At 42.0% G+C, this 19,110-nt stretch overlaps 1 protein-coding gene across 1 annotated transcript; it reads right to left on the minus strand.

Annotated features, from left to right (window-relative positions):
• Window positions 1–799: 799 nt before the first annotated feature.
• Window positions 800–18,922, minus strand: ano2a (anoctamin 2a). Its single transcript, XM_069685917.1, has 28 exons — window positions 18,896–18,922; window positions 15,286–15,455; window positions 14,772–15,071; window positions 13,216–13,311; window positions 12,847–13,019; window positions 12,709–12,763; window positions 12,560–12,611; window positions 12,396–12,451; window positions 11,576–11,623; window positions 11,148–11,212; window positions 10,460–10,594; window positions 10,213–10,373; window positions 9,910–9,992; window positions 9,541–9,552; window positions 8,588–8,662; window positions 8,438–8,491; window positions 7,746–7,820; window positions 7,453–7,654; window positions 6,774–6,885; window positions 6,623–6,680; window positions 6,429–6,529; window positions 6,165–6,322; window positions 5,919–6,071; window positions 5,645–5,697; window positions 3,845–4,011; window positions 3,499–3,604; window positions 1,596–2,175; window positions 800–1,504 (listed from the first exon to the last, which is right to left on the minus strand). The coding sequence occupies exons 2-28, from the start codon at window positions 15,412–15,414 to the stop codon at window positions 837–839; spliced, it is 3,927 nt and encodes a 1,308-aa protein (XP_069542018.1). The 5' UTR covers window positions 15,415–15,455; window positions 18,896–18,922; the 3' UTR covers window positions 800–836.
• Window positions 18,923–19,110: the final 188 nt, after the last annotated feature.

The raw sequence follows: 19,110 nt of genomic DNA on the forward strand, positions 1-19,110 counted from the left end.
TCTTTTTACACCAGTAGGGGGCAGCAGAGACAACACAATACCTGAATGTTGATGCTGTCACTCTTAATGAGGATTTGCTGGAGACATGTTATGAATGCTGTGTTGTTGTTGTTGTTGTTGTTGGTCTTATGTTTACAACTGTGTTTGGCTTTCCGCCGGAAAGACGCATGTATAATATGTGATTAGCACCTTTTCTGTCACAGATCAAAGCCGCTGTGAGGTAAAAACACCCGGATCAATCTGTAATCTTAAGAATTAATAAATAAAAGCATTAACAGATATCAAAAATATGTCCTTCTTTTATTATCATTTTACATTTTTATATATCAAAACCTCTACAAGCATTTCTGTGGATACTAGCTGTGCTGTACATACTTTCTTTTTTCCCCTGGTCTACAAGGCAGCACTGCTACACGTGTGGGACTAGAAAAAAAATAACAAAGGAGCAGCGGCTAAAGAGCTGTGTCTGCGGGCAATAACAAACCAAGAACAGCAACCCAAAAAAAAAAAGAAGAGTTCAAGTTCCAGTTATGTTTTTTCTTTCGGGCATGGCAGGGAGAGTTTCAGAGCAGTCTGTCTCTGGATTGTTCGGCTCTCCTTTAGTCTCATTCTGCCATAAACCAACAAGTGTTATAAACAACTCGACGATTAAGAGGATGAAAAGGACGTTCGCTTGATCTGGATGGTCTCTCCTCAGACCCCAGGTATTATGTAAGCAGATAGGCAGGACAGATGGAGGGGTGAGGCTCCAGGCACAGACAGGAGAGGCTAATCTGGATAGTCCTCCCCCTCCCTCTGCCACCCGCTGCCCCTTTCCCCTTGCCTTTCAGCTCTCTTCATAACGCTGTGTTGCGCTTCAGTTCACTAGGGGAAGGGGGGATGCGGTCTCCCAGCTTTGTAAAGCTGGTGGAATGGCTAGGCTTTGTGGTGGGCTCCTCTGGACCGGGGGCTCTTTGTCGTGGAGGCAGGGTGGAGCACCGGCCTTTGCCCCTGGAGCGAGGCTGTTGAGGCGGAGGGCCTTTCAGCGCAAATAGTTCACTGGGCGCTTTGGGCTGCTGGGCAGGGGGGGACTGCAGGGGGTGTGAGGATGAAGGTGACACCGGTGTGTGTGGGGGAGAGAATGGGTTGGACGAGGCAGATAATGACGAGCCAAGAGGAACAAGAGGAGTAAGAGAGGCCGTCTGCTGGAACCTTGTGAGGCTGGTGGAGTGGCTGGGCCGGGGCAGGCTGTAACAAGCTTCAGCCCCTCTGTGGCGGGAAGGCAGGGTGGAGCAGCGGGACTTCGCCCTTGAGCCTGGCTCTCTGGGAGGAGGAGGAGCAATTAGTGAGAAGAGCTTGGTGTCGACACTCGATGTTGTAAGTTCTGCCCCGGAGCCCTTCAGACTCTGGGATGAGCCTCTGGTAGATGATGGGTGTGATGGAGGCTCCTGGTCTGTCTGGATTTCCTGTTTGGAGCCTGAGCGGGGGAGCTCTGCTGTGGCTGGGCTCGATGAGGGCTCGTCATCTATGCGACAAGAAACAGACAAAATAATCACAAGAGAGAAAACATGCAGTGCAAATTAAGATAATAAGATAGTTAAGTTTTCTCCTCTCACCTAACAGGCCCAGCTCGCTCATGAGGGAGTCCAGATCGACAGTGAAATTCTCAATTTCTGCCTCCGCTTCAGCCTCCGTTTCCTCTTCCTTTCTTTCCTCTTCTTCCTTTTTTTCTTCTCCCTCCTCTTGCTTCTTATCTTCCTTTCCATCTTCTTCATTTACTTCTCCATCTTCCTCCTTTTGCTCACCCTCTACCTCAACAACCTCCTCCTCTCTTTCACCCCCCAGCTCTTCCTTTTCTTCTCCATTTTCTTCAGCTTCTTCGACTGTCCTCCCGACCTCTGGATCACTGTCACTGCTCCTTGTGGGTACATCCAGAATGATCTCAACCTCTTCTTTCTCCTCCTCCACTTGCTGCTCCTCTTCTTCCTCGGGCGGTGCCTCCACCACAATGTCTATGTGTGTGGGGAAGCAGGGGACGGAGCGTCTCGGAGAGTGTAATTTGGCACGTGCTTCTTGGTCTTGATTCAGCAGGAACTCCATCAGCATCGTGTTCTCTTTCTTCAGCTGCTCCCGCAGAGACCGCGGGACGTCTGGGATCATCCAGGCGACCAACATGCTGAGGAACATGGCGAAGTTCTGCAGGGAAGAAGACAAGGGAATGTTTTTTTCTGCGATTTATAAAGAGTTTGCTTTGAGTTAAAGCTACAATAGGCAACATTGTTTCAAAAGAATTTGGTTAATATATTTCTCTATTAAATTGAAATGATGTTGTTTGCTGATCTGTGACTGTAAGCGCCAACCCCTTTGTATTTAGTTTGTTAAAAAATGTGTCCAGTCTGAATCAAACAACCAATCAGAATTAGCTTTCCATGTAACCAGCCAATCACGCGACATCCGGCTTCCACGTGACTTGTGTCAGCAGCGCTCACACAGAGGTTGCGTCAGTCAGGAGCTATGGCAACGTGCGGTTAATTTTCCTGTACCTCCTTTGCCGGCAAACGGCATGTGCTGCTAAAGAAGCAAAAAGAAGGAAGACCTTGGAGGAGAAAAAAGCAACAAACAGAGCCCTATATAAAAAGAGGGATCAGACGAGTGTAAGGGGCTGAAGATTGAAGTGATGCAGAGGTGGCCGGGTTCCTTCTTGACAGGTTACAATAACAGCTAATTTTAGTAGTATTTGAACATTTTGCCAGCAATAAAGTGCACTTTTTGAAATAAACAGCATCTCTCCTCTCTCTCTCATGGCCTCGGTGCTGCAGGTAGACGCATCGCTCACAGCTGTACAGCACACACCAGTTGCAAAACGTTTTTACCATTAGAACGTTCATGTTGCTTACTGCCACTTTAGCGTTGCTTTAATTACAGTGTTTGTTTCATTATCAACATATCCATTTCTAGCAGCTGAATGGACTTGACAATCCTCCGTGTGACTGATTCACTTCAGTTTTATGGACTCACTTTGTCAATGCCACTTTTAAAGTCACGGTTTCCGTCAGCATATCTGCTTAAAGTAACACTGGGTTTCGGACTTTTAGTGCCATTATAATCCCTGACCTTATTACATAAAAAATAATCCCAATATGTTCCACAGAGTGAGGTATACAGATTTTAAATTTTGGGATAAAGAAAGCGCCGCCGTCAGATCGAGGATGTGTCAGAAGATAATCTTCGCTGACACCTCTCAGATTCAGTAACAGGAGAGGAGAAGGTGACATCAGTGCATCCCTACTTATCTAAAATGATAAATTAATGTACCGGAAATAAAGACAAAGGTGAAGAATGAGTGAAACATTTTGAAAATGCCACTGGTTTTCCTTGTAGAGCCATAAAACTGTGCACACCTGCCTTTAAAGACAGCCTCATATGTAAATGTGTGTTGATGGATTAGAAAAATAAGAATTGCACATTTAATTCAACTATTTACACATTAACATAACATTAAAAATATTATTTTTATACCTGGAAGAATATAACAAAAGCCAGTTTTGCAGCCAGCATGGACCAGTACTGTTTAGAGTAGCTGTAAGGGTCTGGGTCCCACGGCGGGTCTCTGTAGTCCTTATATCTGCAATACACAGACACTAAGAGTATTAGCGGGGGAGGGAGTTTGCACACATGAATGAACATCGCTATAGCACGGTCATTCTTGGAAAGATTAGTAAAATCCCTGCTATAAATGACGCATTTTACAGTTTCTGAAAACTCCAGACAAGTTTTGCATTCAGGTACATTAAGAGTTAAGCTGCAGGGATCAAGGATTTAAAGGAAAATCCAGGTATGTCAAGGTTAAGAGAGTCACTCTGACCTGCACATGGAGATGGTAGCGGAGGGCGCGGTGCCCGGTGGGAAGTTGCTGACATTAAAGTAGGACAGTGAGTGCTCTGTGTAGCCGTCCATGGTGCCGTTGACACTGTACATGTACTGGTAAACTATTCGGGGGACAAACTCTGACGTGAAGGAGATGACAAATGCCTGAGAAGACAAATGAGAGGTGGAAATTATAACACTGCACAATTTAAAAATACATCATCAGGTACCAGGTACTATTGGAAGTTACTGTGTTAAACTCCACAATCTAAAACTTGATACTTGATACAATGATCCATCTATTACAGCTACATTGATCTTAACAATATTTAACCATTTCAACGCATTATTCATCCTCCTGAAACTTTGTAATTGACTTTTGACACATGTAGGAGTTATTTCTTTTACCCCTGAGGAAAAACATTATCGTGCTGAATCTTGCTTAGCTCTTCAGAGATGTAACACAGACTGATTTGGGACAATTTATTTATCAATGTATTTGTTATTCTTAATGATAGCTCACTGTAATTTTAAAGATTGCCCTTTTTACCCATACAACATTGCAAAAAATGGCGCATCCTGTCTCAAAAAGATGCAGAGAAACTAGCAATAGCATTTGTTACTTCTAGGCTCCGCTGTTAAGCCTCTAAAGACTCTACACTAATGTGTACTTACAAGAAACTAGAAAAAGAGATGATACTTCTTCCATATTTGTTTCTCTGCCCTGCCCTGGAAAATCCTTCTTCTTGATGGTCAAACCCCATCATATCTGAAAGAGCTCTTAGCTCCCTATTAGCCATTTAGACCCTCTAAAACTAGCATGGGCAGCAGAGGCTTGCCTTGGACCAGGCCCTAGTAATGCTGCTACAGGCTTAGACTGCCGGGGGAGTTGATACATTAGCCTTCTGTCTCCTCTCTCTCTCAATCTGCATGCATTCAAGTCCCATTGTTTGTGTCATTACATTTTATCTTCCTGGAGTTTTGTACTTTCTCATCTTGCAAATTCTTATGCACCTTTGTTTAAAGCGCCTGCTGTAGACCTGCTTTGACTCCCATTCACATTCATATTATTATTAGTTATTGCTACCATTAGTCATATTTCTAATATTCTATTATTGTCCGTATTGCTTACTCTTATCTGTATTATTATCAAACTTGTAGTTTTACTGATACTATCATATTACCGTTGTTGTTACTGTCTGCCTACCTTAGTTAGTCTCTATCCCGCTCTCTCACAATACAATTGGCCAAGACGAGTTCTGCTCAAGGTTTTCTACCTGATAATCTTTTTAAGCCCTGACGCTGTCCCCAAGTGCTTGTTTATAGTGGATTAAGTTGGGTCTCTGCAACTAACATAATAAAGAGTAAGACCTGCACTTTAGGCAGACAACACTGTAGCCAGAGTCAACGAGGAAGACTCAAAAGGTTCCCTGTGAGATTCTTGACTGCTAGCAGCACTACACAGCAATGTTTGAACAAATAGTCCCCATTTTTGGTGCCATCCTGCCACCGGTTTTGTGCTCATCCACATAGAGTTTGTTAATGTAAGGCGTAAAGAAACAGAAACGAACCAACAAATAGAAGAAGACTGCAAGCTAGCAAACACAAATGTGAAATAATTCATACAAATTATGAAACACTAAAGAGTTTAAAGGTGAGGAAATGCATTCAACAAGTTTGTTTAAGCTCAGTAATACACACAATGTGCTTTTGACAAGGAAATTCACTAATAAATTCTCTGCCAGAGGTCAAAGGTTATGAGCACAGTAGACAGACACATTAGCTCACACACACTTACATTGGTAATGACAGAGAACTTGCTGATTCCACAGAGAATGTTGTACCAAATCCCTGGAGAGAGCATGCGCATGAAAAGAGACAAAGGAGGTGTTTGTGCAGAAGGTGTGCAGGTTTGTGGAAAGGAAAGTGACGGGCAGACAAACGTAGAGACAAACATGGAGGGGCAGAGAGAAGGAAAGGAAAAGACAGTAATTAAAAGTTTCAAGATAGATTATTTCACATTCACGCATACTCATACAGACTGAGCGGGTATTCTCATGTGTGAACTGTACCTATGTCTTTACACCTCACAGCGTCAGGCCGTCGGATCTCTGTGACAAACTTTGCAGCGTCAAGACGAATCTCGATGACGTTGTTGAGCAGGGCGAACGCTGGAGCCAGGGGGAAGGAGGCGACGAACAGAGACACGAACCCATACTGGATTACTGTGAGTATGAAAACACAAGTGGTTAAAAGATGAAAATGTGTGATTTCAATATTAAGTGACTTAGTGAAGCAACAGACTTAAAGAGACTCACTCATTTCCATGTACTCTGGAGTGACGCCTTCATAGGGTTCAAGGATGAAATCTTTGTCAAACTGTTGCTTCGGTCTCTTCTCTTCTTCCGAGTCCTCGTCTGCTTCTCTTTGCTTTCCTTTTTCCTCCTGGATTGTTCTGTACATCTTCTTCAGCTTACTGCAAAAAAAACAGAGGATAGCGTCAGAGTAAACAAAAATGTTTTGTAAGAAATGTTTGCTCTTAAGGTTATCATAAATTAATAAGAAAATATAAATGTGCTTACGGTATGAGAACCTCAAACACATTGTTTTGGATGAGCTGCTTTCCGAGCATGATCATGCTGAGCTGGATGCACAACTCGATGAGGCAGCCTGGTGGAGCACACTGTGAAAAAAAAAAATCTCATGAATCAGATTCACATTTACTATTAACGCAAACACATAAACAACAACAACAAATGTGTGTATCTTAATCTACCTCCTCCATGCGATAGTCTCCAAAGACGTAAACATAATCGCCAGGCCGCCCAGCAAACCTGCAGGACGAGAGGATCAAGCCACATGAGCAGGAACAAAGACACACAAGGGAGAGAAGGGAGTGTAGTAATAGTTTACAAAAAGACACACACCTGCCCTTGAAGAAGGCCACATAGAAAATAGGGGCAAAGGCGTTCATGGATTTGAGAAAGAAAGACTTGAAGATCAGCTTCTCTTCAAACTCCTCCTTTGTCTTCGGAAGTTCTGTTGGAAAGGAGACGCAACGATCGTAAACACATCATGTAATCAGTTAATGACTGACTGTTATTCAAACTCATGCTGCCTTCTGTATCAGTAACATGACCTTTTATGATGACATCATCTGTGTTGTATAGCTTCACAGTATATTTCTTCTTCCTGTTTTATCTTGAAGCCTTATTTTTGTTTCGTTAAGATATTGCTGCAGAGTTTTTCTTTAAAAGAGAATCTAAACAGAATAACACTGGTTTTAAGATTGCTTTCTTCATGAATACTGAAATAGAGATATCTTTTATAATCTGTCTTGCAAACCCCTCTGTGTCTAAAGTATAATGCAATAGTAAAATAATGGATTTTATATATTTTAGCGCCCTTTGCATATTTGTCAAAACATCGTTTATTTAGGTTGGAGAAGTGTAAAAACTTTAAGCTACAGTCTCCCAACCATTAAAAAATATACTGATCAAACTGACACCATTTTTCAAATTCAACCAGGCACAAAACGTTGCTTAACTAACATTGCAATTCATCCGTCTTTGATGCTTTACTTTGTAACAGCAATGACTACAATACCCAGTTCAGTCAGCCACGCAGCGATCGCTCCGTAGACCTCCTCCAGAACCAAAACCACCAGCATGTTCAGGATGATGCCTGTGGTGGTGACGGTCATCCTCACGCTGGCCTTGGCTTCGTGATCGGGGTTCATGGACCACACGGTTAACATGCAGATGCGATAAACTGCCACGCCAAACACCGCCGAGAAGGTTACAAAGACCTAAAGCACACAGACAGTTAGAAGACAAAACTCTGGTGCAGAAGAATAGTTGTTTTCTTTGATAATTTAAACAAAGAAAGAATTGCATTACCAGTAGCAGTAAGGTGGACACATTGATGAGGTAACCTGACAGGTGATCCTCAATATCCAGGGACTCTGGCTCTCGCTGGCAAGACAAATATGCACATTACTTGGGTGCACAGACAAAAAAAAACCCCACACACATTGTTGTGATTTAATGCATGCACAGTATATGATGTGTAGTAATGCTGAGCACATGTTTCGCACACACATTGTGTTTACTGTCTGGCAGGTGTATGTGTGCCACCTGAAAGGACAGCAAACCCCTCCCCTTCTTCCTCTCTCCTCCCATTTCTCTCTCCATCCGTAATCTGGGCTAATCTCAGGCAGGTAAGCAGCTTTGGACTCAACCACCCACTGTAGGTGAGGGGGGGTTTCCTCTTTGTGCACCAACATAAACTCATGCAGACAGACGTTTTTGTATACGGTACAAATATTTGATCATTTTTTCATTTGATTCTTTGGCAGAAATTGTTACTGAAACTTGGCAATAAAAACTGAAGAATTGTGAGTCTGGAATAACTTGCTCGAGATGAATAAAACTTAAAGAGGCTGTAATATTTGTTTGTACATCAACAGTTGTTTCCACTCACTATGTGTAGTGCGAGGGAGGTCCGTCTTAGCATTTGTCAATAAACAAGTTTTAATCCCCCACCCGCCCCTCCGCATAACGTCCAATCAAACAGAGCAGAGCAGTGATACCTGGCAGGCCAGCATCTGGTCGGTTTCTCCATCTAGCCCACTCGCTTGAGTCAACTGCAACAGAATGAAAACACAGAGCGACAAAAGTTTGTTCAACTGTAGGTATGTGAGCTTTTTGTGCTACACGTCATAAAAATGTGACCTTCTTACCTTCTTCTTCGATCGTGCTTTCATCTTAGCTTTTTTCTCCTGAAGAGCTTCTTCATATTCAGGCCTCATCTCCTCCTGAAGCACACACACACACACTTGTTAAAACCCCAATAAAGGTAAGGAACACATCTACCAACACAAAAATGTTTATATTAAACTACTTGTATCATAAATATTCACAGGTTTACGGCTACAGAAACCCCTGCACCAAATCGATCGTTAGTTACAAATTCACGCAGCTCATCTATAATTGCTTGAGAGTTTTGTTGGCTGTTGCGTATTAATTAAGAGCTCTGTCCAAACATATAAAAATTGTACTGCTAAAATAGGGTCCTTTCAAGGACAGTTTAGAATATGCTTCAAGTAAATGTATAACAATATGTGGGGTGAATTTGTGGAACAGTTAGAACATCGATCTCTGTTTAAGCAATTGCACAAAAAAACCTTTTTAATGGGTACAGAGAAAAGGAAAGACTGTGGTAGCTTGTTAAATGTGTTATTTTATGTAGGTATTTTTTGTTTCTACTATTGACACTGGGTGTATATTTGTTGAAAAGTAGATAAGGGGTAGGAAAAAGCTTAAACCGCATCCTACTCCTTTACTGTTTGCTTTGTGTTGAATATAGCAGTCGATGTTGTTGTTTAGGTTTACTGTTGATATTTTCTATTGATTGTCTTGTTTAGTTATTTAACTATTTTTAGTTTATCAACATGTTCAAAATAAAGATGTCAGTCAATAAATCACAGCTTGCATAAAATGCAATAAGCTGTGATCATTTCTAATATTTATTTATTTACCTATTTTGGTCAGCATTAATAGTATTGAATCTTTTTTTTCTTATTATCTGATTTTACACTGCTTATAAGTTTACAAATAAATGGCAATGTTATAAAAGAATACAGCTTCTTAAACCAGATGTGGGTCCATTCAAAGGATATAGAGACTTGCTCACCTGGACTCGCTCCTTCAGGCAGACAGAGATAGAGAGAGAGAGTTGTTTTAGAGAGTGTTTACGTTGCGACCCTGCTGCATCATCTTATCCAGCAAGCCCAGTGCTCTAAGAAAACACCAATCCCATTACGGCCCCTTATGGGCGGCCATCTATATATGTTGTGTGTGTGTTAGGTGGGAGGGACGGTCAGAGACAAACAATAATCTGCAAGAAAACCTTGACCTGTAGCTGTCGTCATGGTTTACAGGGGCTACATGAGGTTAACACTCCCAGCCTAACTGACGTGGCACTTTAACAAACAGCTTTTTTTAAATAAATAGAAAAAACAGTGTTTCAAAGCGATGATATTCTTGAATATTATTTTTGTACCTCCTCATCCTCCAAGCTCGTCAGATCCCAGGTATGTTTCAGACACATCTGTCGTCTCTTCCAGTGCTCAAGGAAACAGGCGGCTACAAGAAGTAATATGTTTCAATCATTAGCATTAAACATGTAAAAAAAAACAGACCAAACCCAGAATAATAATAATAATGATCAACAGTCAGTAAAGACAGACTTTATGTCCACGTTCAGGTTTAGTAAATAAAGATGTCAGTCAGTGTTCAGAGGCTGTTCTATAGAAACAAACCATTTGAAATGTTATCAGGAAAATGAATGAGATTATATAGTTACCCCAAAGTGACATGAAAATGGCAAAGAGGACAGTGGCTCCGTTGTCGAACAGGTATGATGCTCGGGCCAGAGAGCACACGGTACTCAGGTGCCAGTAGTCACACACTCCATCACACAGCGGACACATGGTGATGTTCAGGTTGTCATTACATGTCTCCTGGCTGAAAGATACACAACCCGGAGAATGATATAAACACATTTAATTTGAAAATAGAGGCAAAAGTTTGAAGAGTGTGCGCCCGCCTACCTTGGCACATTGGTGTCCACAGTGAATATGCCGTACAGGAAGACGATGATGCCCAGTACAGAGGGAGGGATGAGCAGCTGAGTGTAAACACCCAGCCAGGCAAAGTACAACCCGATCTGCTCTCCAAAGTACTTCCTGTGAAAATAGAGGCCATAAATCAACTAGATGCCTGGGTTTTGCGATGTGTTTACCCAAATAGTAAACAGTATCCTCTGAGATTCAGCTTATATCATCCTTTTGAAGTCTGGAGAAACAACATGTCAAATAATTTCTTTTATTGGTCCATGATCGTGTCTCCCAAAAGTAGCTTCCCTTCTTTGAAATATGCCGTACGAATTCATAATTGATTAAGCACCGACTTCAACTTACACGTTACACTTTTATACAGGAAATATCTAATAGGCAAGCCACTTTAATGCTCGCCTGAATATATATCCACTCAATTTTAGACACCCTATATGCTTTCATCTTTAAAACACTCAACTGAAGTATCTACACGGTAAGTAAAATTATTAACACATAAGAATTTATGATCTTAATGAAAAGTAGTTCCCTTAGAGATAGAGGTAGATTTGCTAAGCGCTCTTGTGAACCTTTGAAATAATAATGTCGCTATCAGGACAAACTTTACATATTTAACCCCACTCGTACTTCTCTACCAACAGTACAACCATCAGTCAGTCAGTACCTGATAAGGTCCACAGGCTGGTATTTATGCATGACTCCATAGTTAGCCCATTCTTCATGAAGCAGCTGAAGGACAGCCAACACAAGAGTAACAGTGACTTAGTAATGGTAATCATATTATAATTAGATAGATGCTGCATAACAATGTTAGAATTTCTTCCATGCAACGTTTTATTACAAGAAAATACAGCTTTGGACAACTAATATACTGTAGCAACAAGGCCAGTTTACACTTACACCACATAATATAAAATATAGATAAAATCTCATGTCAAAGCGCTAATATTCATATCTGTTTAATCCTACTGAGCAGTTCAGGCTCACACTTTTAATAGTGTTTAGATGTTCCCAGGTGAGGAAAAATTAATGATGCTATCTCTAGTGACTTTTACAAGAACATCAGAACTCATCAGAGGCCACTCAACCCACCTGTCTGTCATTTCTCTGATCTTTTCTTCCTCTTCTTGTGAACGACCCCTAAAGAAAAAAAAGTTACCAGCTTATTATAAGGGATACATTGCCTTATACCCCTTTCCCGCTGAAGTTAACGCGAGTGACGCAGGTATTTCAGACCCGGGAAGACCCACTTATAAATGTCTCTTTTCCCATTGTCAGTGGAGTATCCTCCTGTTTGTCTCTTTTCTGCTGCGTCACCATCTGACGTCACGCACACACCCGAAACATGGTTAGTAAGCAGTGAAGATGTCACGGTGGTTTGGTCTTTATTGTATCTATTACTCCTTCAGTCTGTTTATCAAACTCGGCGGCGACAAATTTGGAACGATATACGAGCGCTGCTCGGACGGAGACGGGTAGAATTTCTAGCTGAGATGACGAGGAGTCGCAGAAGTTACTGACGGAGCATAGCATCGCGCTGGAAAGGGGGCGGAGATTAGCGTGTTGACACAGGTTTTGTGTTCCCATCAATGTATATCGGAGCCGAGGCGATTAATACCCAGGTCTACTGCAGAGTAACTTGACCCGGGTCTAAACGCCGATTGTAACCTTTCCCACTAAGCTAAAAAGTTAGTGTTAGCGGGTGTTAGCAGGTTTTTTGACCAGTGGGAAAGTGGTACAAATAAATGGACTAATCTGTCCAATATTATACATTAAAGTTCCTTTATGTACAGTAAAAGAAACCTAAGAAATGCTTTTTGACATGAAACACATACAGTGTGAAAAAAGTATTTCCAAATGTTGAGCATTTATACCTTCAAATTCTTCAAATTGTCCAAAAAGTTATACTCACATCATGAAGAGGGAAGGCAGATTCGTAGACACCCTGAGCCAACAATGAGTTGATGCCTTACGACACAAAGAGGAAGAGTGACACAGTGTGATGGACATGTTTAGCCTATGGATGCATGTGAACGAAATATGAAAAAGTAAGAATAAAACTAAGTAAGGCCTCACCTGTGGTTTGGCAGGTTTGTCTGCAGGTGATGCGTGAAATAATCTCAGCCACCTGGAGTCAAACATAACAAAGTCCAATTGTTAAGTGAGCTCAGATTAAAACTCTTCCTCATAACAGAAAATGGGAGGATATTTGTTTCTGGACTCACTATTCTGCTGCGTGTTGCATTGTCAAACAGGGTTTCTGTTGACTTGATGTCATAGCTGCAGGAGAGGACAAGGAAGCGGTCACACACCTGATGTTTTCTGATAAATGTGTGTGTGTGTTTGAGAGTCGGGGTACTTACAGGTGGAGCTTGTCTCTGATAAAAGGGTGTTTAAGGGTTTTGAAGTTGGTGCGTGTTTGTGAGTCTCTTTGGGTGTCAAAGTCAGGGACGTCTGGTTGAAACGGCGTGTTGACTTTAGTCACGATGGAATCCCACATCCCAGCAATGCCCATCGGCTTCCGCAACTCACACTTCTGCTCAAGGAAAATAAGGAACTATGTTACATTTACAACACAACATATCTGTCCTATTAATGTTTCAGCTTCTAATCAACTTCCTAGTCTTCGATGGGATTATGATGTGCACCCTATAATTTTTCTGCAAGCAATGTCACATAAAACCACTGTACTAAAGATCAGGGTGTGTAGATGACGGTGCAAAGCTGCTGACCTTTTTCACAGGAACTTTGATCTTCTGCAGCTCGGCTTCTCGACTGAGAATTTGCCATGGGATGTGCAGCCGAAGAAACCGTATGCTGTTTAACCTCTGCACATAAACACACAGATACGAATGAAACATAAAACACACTACCACTATACGCGGCATAACTACACAACCACTGTGAGGGTCGGAGAACAACTGGAAAAATATGTTGCGGGTATTACCGGCGGCCTGAATGGATAGATTATCTGTCAATCTGTCTTCGTCACTCTCTTTGTCTTTGCGTTTAATTGCTCCTGTTACTTGTCCCGAGGCCACCAGATGAGCCTTCTCTAAACCTGTAAGCATGCTTCTTTGTGTTATAATGAGGCTTTTTTGTACGGGATCCCATTATTTCAAGCCTTGAACCTCCCAATCCCCCGGAGTATAGGACACGAGGGCAGATAATTATGACCCGTTGGGAGAGGTGCATGAACGCCACAATAATGTAGGCAATTATCAATTTGGATCATGGGAAAAGTGGCGAGCTATTACCTGGCCTCTGGAGCCCTGAATTACAACATGGTTATGCAATTACTGTAACCACATCAGTTCAGGGCGGATACATCTGTACGTGTCCGGATAACACCTGCTGCACCTCTAATGTTGTGTGATAGCAGCCATTAAGCAGCAATTTCCTAGTTGCAGCATTAAAATCTACAGACTCCGTAGAGCCATTGGACTCTGCATCAGTGTCACGTCACTCTGTCTCTGATCAGAAATCAAAAACTTAAGCCGAAACAAAAATCACAATCACCACCACAAAGATGCAACATATTTAACCACAAGAGGAAGAGTATTTCCACATATTGTAACAAACTGGTGTAAGCTCTTATTTTGTAGCCTTAACATGCCGACGATACAGAACACAGTGACAACATTAAGCGCCATCTTTTTACCCATTCAATGAAAATCGCTTCCCCTCAGATACATTTATGTGCCAGCACGCACACTTCCGAGCAGTGGATCACTCTCTAATAAGGCCCTATAATCTGGCTTTTGGCATCACACTTACGGTCACAGGCTTAATCCTCCGCCAAAACACACAACGCAACAAAATCCCACGTCACCGCATAGACACAGACACACACACCAACATGCATTCGCACAAAAATATAAAGACAACCCAAGCAGATGAAATATTATTGCACACACTGTACAGTACATCATAAAATGCTGCACTTGTTTTTGCTTATATTGTTTGTTTGTCTGTAGTTTTATGTGACAGCCTCTATAAAGTGATGTTAAACATTGTTATTGTTGTGCCCACTATGTTTGTATCAAACAATTATTGACCGCTGATGTTAATAAGTTCTCTCTTTAATTAAAGGGAAGCCATGTTCTCCGGCTTCAGGAGACAGGCTAAGTCTTATCCTTAACCTGTTTGGCAGCCGTCCAATCACAGGCTTTGTGGTCACATCACCTAAGGACGCCATCTGACCCATAATTATCTATTGGAGTGTACACGAGATGAAAAAAATAATCACGTTGAAAGCACTGGTTAAAGCAGACACACACACACACACCTCTTTGTCACGCTCGATCTGCAGTCCAGCTTCCAGGAGACCCGCTTCAAACTCCTCCCTCATTAGAGCCTTCTCCTCCTCCGACAGCTTTGGCTCCTCCACCTCTCCTGTAGGTGCACCTACCTCCCCAGGGTCTAGATCCCATCGGCCGGGTATCGGTATTGGTATACTCCCATTGGATGCTATGGAAAGGCGTGACCTAGATGCTCGCCTTTTTTTGTATTTGTAACAAAGGACGTAGTCCACTTTTCTCTTGCCATCTGCAAAATAAAGCCCCGGGCCTAGATCGATGCCAGACTCCTACAAAAAACACACACAGGTCATTATAATAGATCAGGGTCAAGGGTTACACATCGGAAATTTAGGGAGTACTTCAGTGTAAGAGCATGTTAATTAGGCAAACTTGTGTGTGTCTGCACAGGGAGGGGACACCTAGGATAAAAAGGAGCTTACATATTGCTTCAGGACATTGAAACTACTGGATGTGTGTGTTTGCATTCAGAAGTGACCGTACCGGAAGAGGGGGGTCGTCGTTGCCCGGGAAGTTGATGGTGCCTCCATTAGAGGCATCAAGCCCGAGCCCAGACAGAGATCGGGCCAACGAAACCAGCTTTGCCGAGTGAATGGACGACGTCTCACTCATCTCTGTGGTCACAGGCAGATGATCTTTTCCGTTTCATCCCTCTGTTGGTGCAAGAAAATTAGCATTCAGAAGTTAAGGTGAGGATGGCACAATTACTCCCAGTTGGATTATAATATAGATCTTCAAATAACGATGTGTAATGTTATGTTTTTGTAAATTAAAATACATGTATTAAATACTCTGTATTTGTGGGATTTCTATGTAAATGTTTCAATTTGTTCAACCCCTGGAAACCCGTCAGAATCACCTTGCACAGGGGTCACGACCCCAAGCTTGGGAAGTTTTTTAACATAATATAAACATTCACATTACCATACATACACCAGGTTTTTAAAGTATAAAAGCAAAAGGAGCTGACTATGCCCGCCAAAGATATAAAGTACATTGCAGATCAATTTTAGGTGGATTGCACTTTCAAATATCGTGTTTGAAAATCACACAGTAGCTGTTTTAGACTGACGGATCAACTGTAAGCCAAAGTTAAGCTGTCTCATCTGTTTTTTACCCAAATGAAGCTGTAGGCACAGATTAAGCTCCGGATGCAATCCAAGCGGCACAGTTTACAATCTGCTGGGGTAATTTTGTCACTGGGCGATAAAGAGGAAAGTGTTACGAGTTGTTGAATCTCACACCACTCAAACCACAAGTGCATCCTCAGGCTTGAATCCACAGACATTAAATATGCAACAATTTATGCCTGTGTACGTGCAGGAAATGATTGATGTGAAAATAAATCGATGCTACAGAATGAAAGCTAATCTCCCTGACATTTGCACTTCAGTTTCTCAAAGAAAGCAGAAATAACAATAGCAAACAAAACTGCTGGCAGTATGCGTTTTTATTTTGTAAAGTTAAAAGTAATGAGTCAGGTCTGTGCACTGCTTTTGAGTTTAGCCCCAACAGATGACAACTAAACTTGTACATGGAGAAAAGTATCATCATATAGCCCCCATATCCCGCACCGAATTTGCCGCCTTACAAATGCTGCTAAAAATAAACAGAGACACATCTTTCTCATGTTTATCCATGGCTCTGAGATTACCATTGTTTTAGACCTCACACTTTACAGCTGAGAGATGTAGAAGACAACCATACAGTCAAATCTGACTGATGTTATGTTATTCTTTGACATTTATATTGCCATGTTTGCACATTTCAAACTGAAAAGCTCCTGTACTTCCCTCTGTTAGAAGGTGATTAAATCAAGAAAACATTAATCTATACAGTGGTGTCAATCTTAGAAATGAAGCAGGTTTGAGGCCTTTAACTATATGCAGTTGTTATGTTATTACCTCTACGTATAGGAGGCGTACAGACCGCTCCATCGTTATGTGTCATTGGCGGTGAAAGACAGGCTAAAGCACGGCACCGTTTTAAACAACAGCAGCTTGAGACACAAAGGAAAGCCATGAGACATGTAAACACACCCCAACAGCCAACCAAGCGGCGTGCACGCGGCACATATAGACGACTTCGAGAGTCAATCTCCTTACATATACGCGCTCACACCCGCTGTAATCCCACTTTACCATGTGTTGACAAACTTGGAGCCAAGGCGGAAATGGAGAATATGTCTCTTAGAGTTCAGTGGGTCAGGAAAGGTTATTCAAATGATTTGGATTAATTAGATCAGCGGGGGCCGAACTAATTGCCTTGAGATCCTCTGAAGACAAAGTGATGGCTGTACTTTTGCTTTAACGTCACTTCTTGTAGACTTAAAGTGGATATAAGTTGTGAGCGGTGCAGCCTAAGATTATTGCCTCATCAGACAGCTTGATTGGAGAGATTTCCCAGAGCATAACGAGGTTATCTTAAGGTTTAACCTGGGTCAGACATGATTGATAGATGATACAAGTGTTTTATATAAGCACTGTATACTGTAAGTGCTAATATGGTTGTTTTTGGAGAAACAGAGAGAGCTCTGAGGTTGCTCCATGTGTGTCACATTAGTCATGAAACCTTTTCTGATATTGAATGTGTATACTGCTCTTGCTGATCACTATGCATGCCCCCTTTGAAGGCACTTTAATGAGGCATCTTCTAAGATGTGATGATGATCAAGATGTTATTTTCTAATCACTCTCCTTACAGGAGTAGAACAAAATACAACAATGTATGTTAACAGAGAAACTAAAGACTCTTCTTGGTCATTGGGTTCAGTTCTAATTGTTGGATACTGTCTGTCTACTTTGTAGCATGTGACAGTTGTGTGTTTCTGATGTTTGTATAATGTCTTTATGTTGCTCCTTTGGTCAGCTCTCATGTGAAAAAGATTTATCTCGACCAGAAACCAACATTTCAGCTATTTTCTTTTACTTTTAGTTGAAACATTTTTCACATCAAAAGGAGAAAATGTTTTAGAATAAAAGCACAAAAGCTCTGTTAATGACAGAATCTGCAAGGTCATAATACAAAAGGAAAGGCAACATTGGATACTTTTAGCAGATTATGGCAAGACTCAGATATGGTAAGTTTATGCTGCGAAAACGTCTTTGCACATGGTAGTTTATGTGCTATAAATATGGAAGAATGTGACAAAGTCAAAATACAAGTCTATGAAATCATAGAGCATGTTTTACTGTATTTTCTTGCTATGTTACGTAAGGTTTTTATAGATTCCTTAAGTTCTTATCACTCCTTTTTTGTATTTATTTTACATCCAATTTCATTTTGGCATCCTTCCTTCCTGATCACTATGAAGGCAGGCACAAGAGGAGTGCGCAAATGCGTCCAGTGCGCGTCTCAGCGCGGGGCTTAAAGGCCTGTAAGCTTGCTGACAGCTCAGCAGCAGAGGCAGGAGGGTCAGCTGCACCCTCACACCAACATTAACGGGCCAGAGGGCAGCATGGGAGCGGTCTAATGCCGTCTCTCCTGGAATACAGCAGATTACACATCGCTAATTTTAACAGCTGCTCGCTCCTTTTCTAATGCCATAACAGGAAACATACAACCTAAAAACGAAGGCAGTCGTTTGAAATTCTGGGATGAATCAAATAGCCTTGGAAACTTTCACTTAAACCAGTCCACCTGTCTGCAGGCATTCATTTAAATAAAGCTAATTCAAAAACGATTTATAGCACACTCTTCATCAAACTAACTGATTATCATTTTGACTAATTAATCCCCTGGTAGTTGTCACGATCTGCTTATTACACGATATGCGTTTAATTACACGCTCGTGGGCGCAACAGTTGTGTGCACCCAGATGGTCTAGGAAAAACAGCCCTCAGTATCCTGGCACGCACCATTACAGCAGCTGGGGAGGTTTCAATAATTAAAAAACTGGTTCAGGACAAGCTTTGTTCGAGGAGTACTGTACATACAAGCAGCTAGAGTTCAACCAAGTTAGTGAAAAAGTGCAGATAGACGCAGACAAAGCCGACAGGAAGGGATATAAATGAGACTGTGAGTGATTAAGGTCAAGGTCGCGCCTTTTTTTCTTACACTTCAGGTGGAGGAAAAGTGAAAAAAGTGGACTTACCAGAGCTCGTGGCAGATCCGTTAGTCGCTGCGGAGATGGGTGACAAGACGCGCGAGGTGCACAGCCTGGCAGAGGGGCTGAGATGGTGGACAATCCGCGCGCGTTCCCGGAACCCCTGGCTTAACACGCGCGCGCACAGAGCGGCTAATTCCCTGACTGTTTCATACGGGAAAGACGGTGGGTTGCATATTGCCAATGCAAGAGGTGTGTGTGTT

This window comes from Semicossyphus pulcher, unplaced genomic scaffold, assembly GCF_022749685.1.
Source record: "Semicossyphus pulcher isolate SPU_LCO1_2020_fin unplaced genomic scaffold, fSemPul1.0.p SCAF_8, whole genome shotgun sequence".
In the NCBI taxonomy this organism is placed as follows: domain Eukaryota; kingdom Metazoa; phylum Chordata; class Actinopteri; order Labriformes; family Labridae; genus Semicossyphus; species Semicossyphus pulcher.

What these genes read in the sequence shown, in the direction of transcription:
- ano2a (XM_069685917.1), bottom strand. Translation starts at nt 15,414, where the DNA reads ATGAGTGAGACGTCGTCCATTCACTCGGCAAAGCTGGTTTCGTTGGCC. An exon ending in GAGACTATCGCATGGAGGAG is followed by an intron (nt 6,530 to 6,622) that starts GTAGATTAAGAT and finishes TTTTTTTCACAG; the next exon opens with TGTGCTCCACCAGGCTGCCT. An exon ending in TCCAGAGTACATGGAAATGA is followed by an intron (nt 6,072 to 6,164) that starts GTGAGTCTCTTT and finishes TCATACTCACAG; the next exon opens with TAATCCAGTATGGGTTCGTG.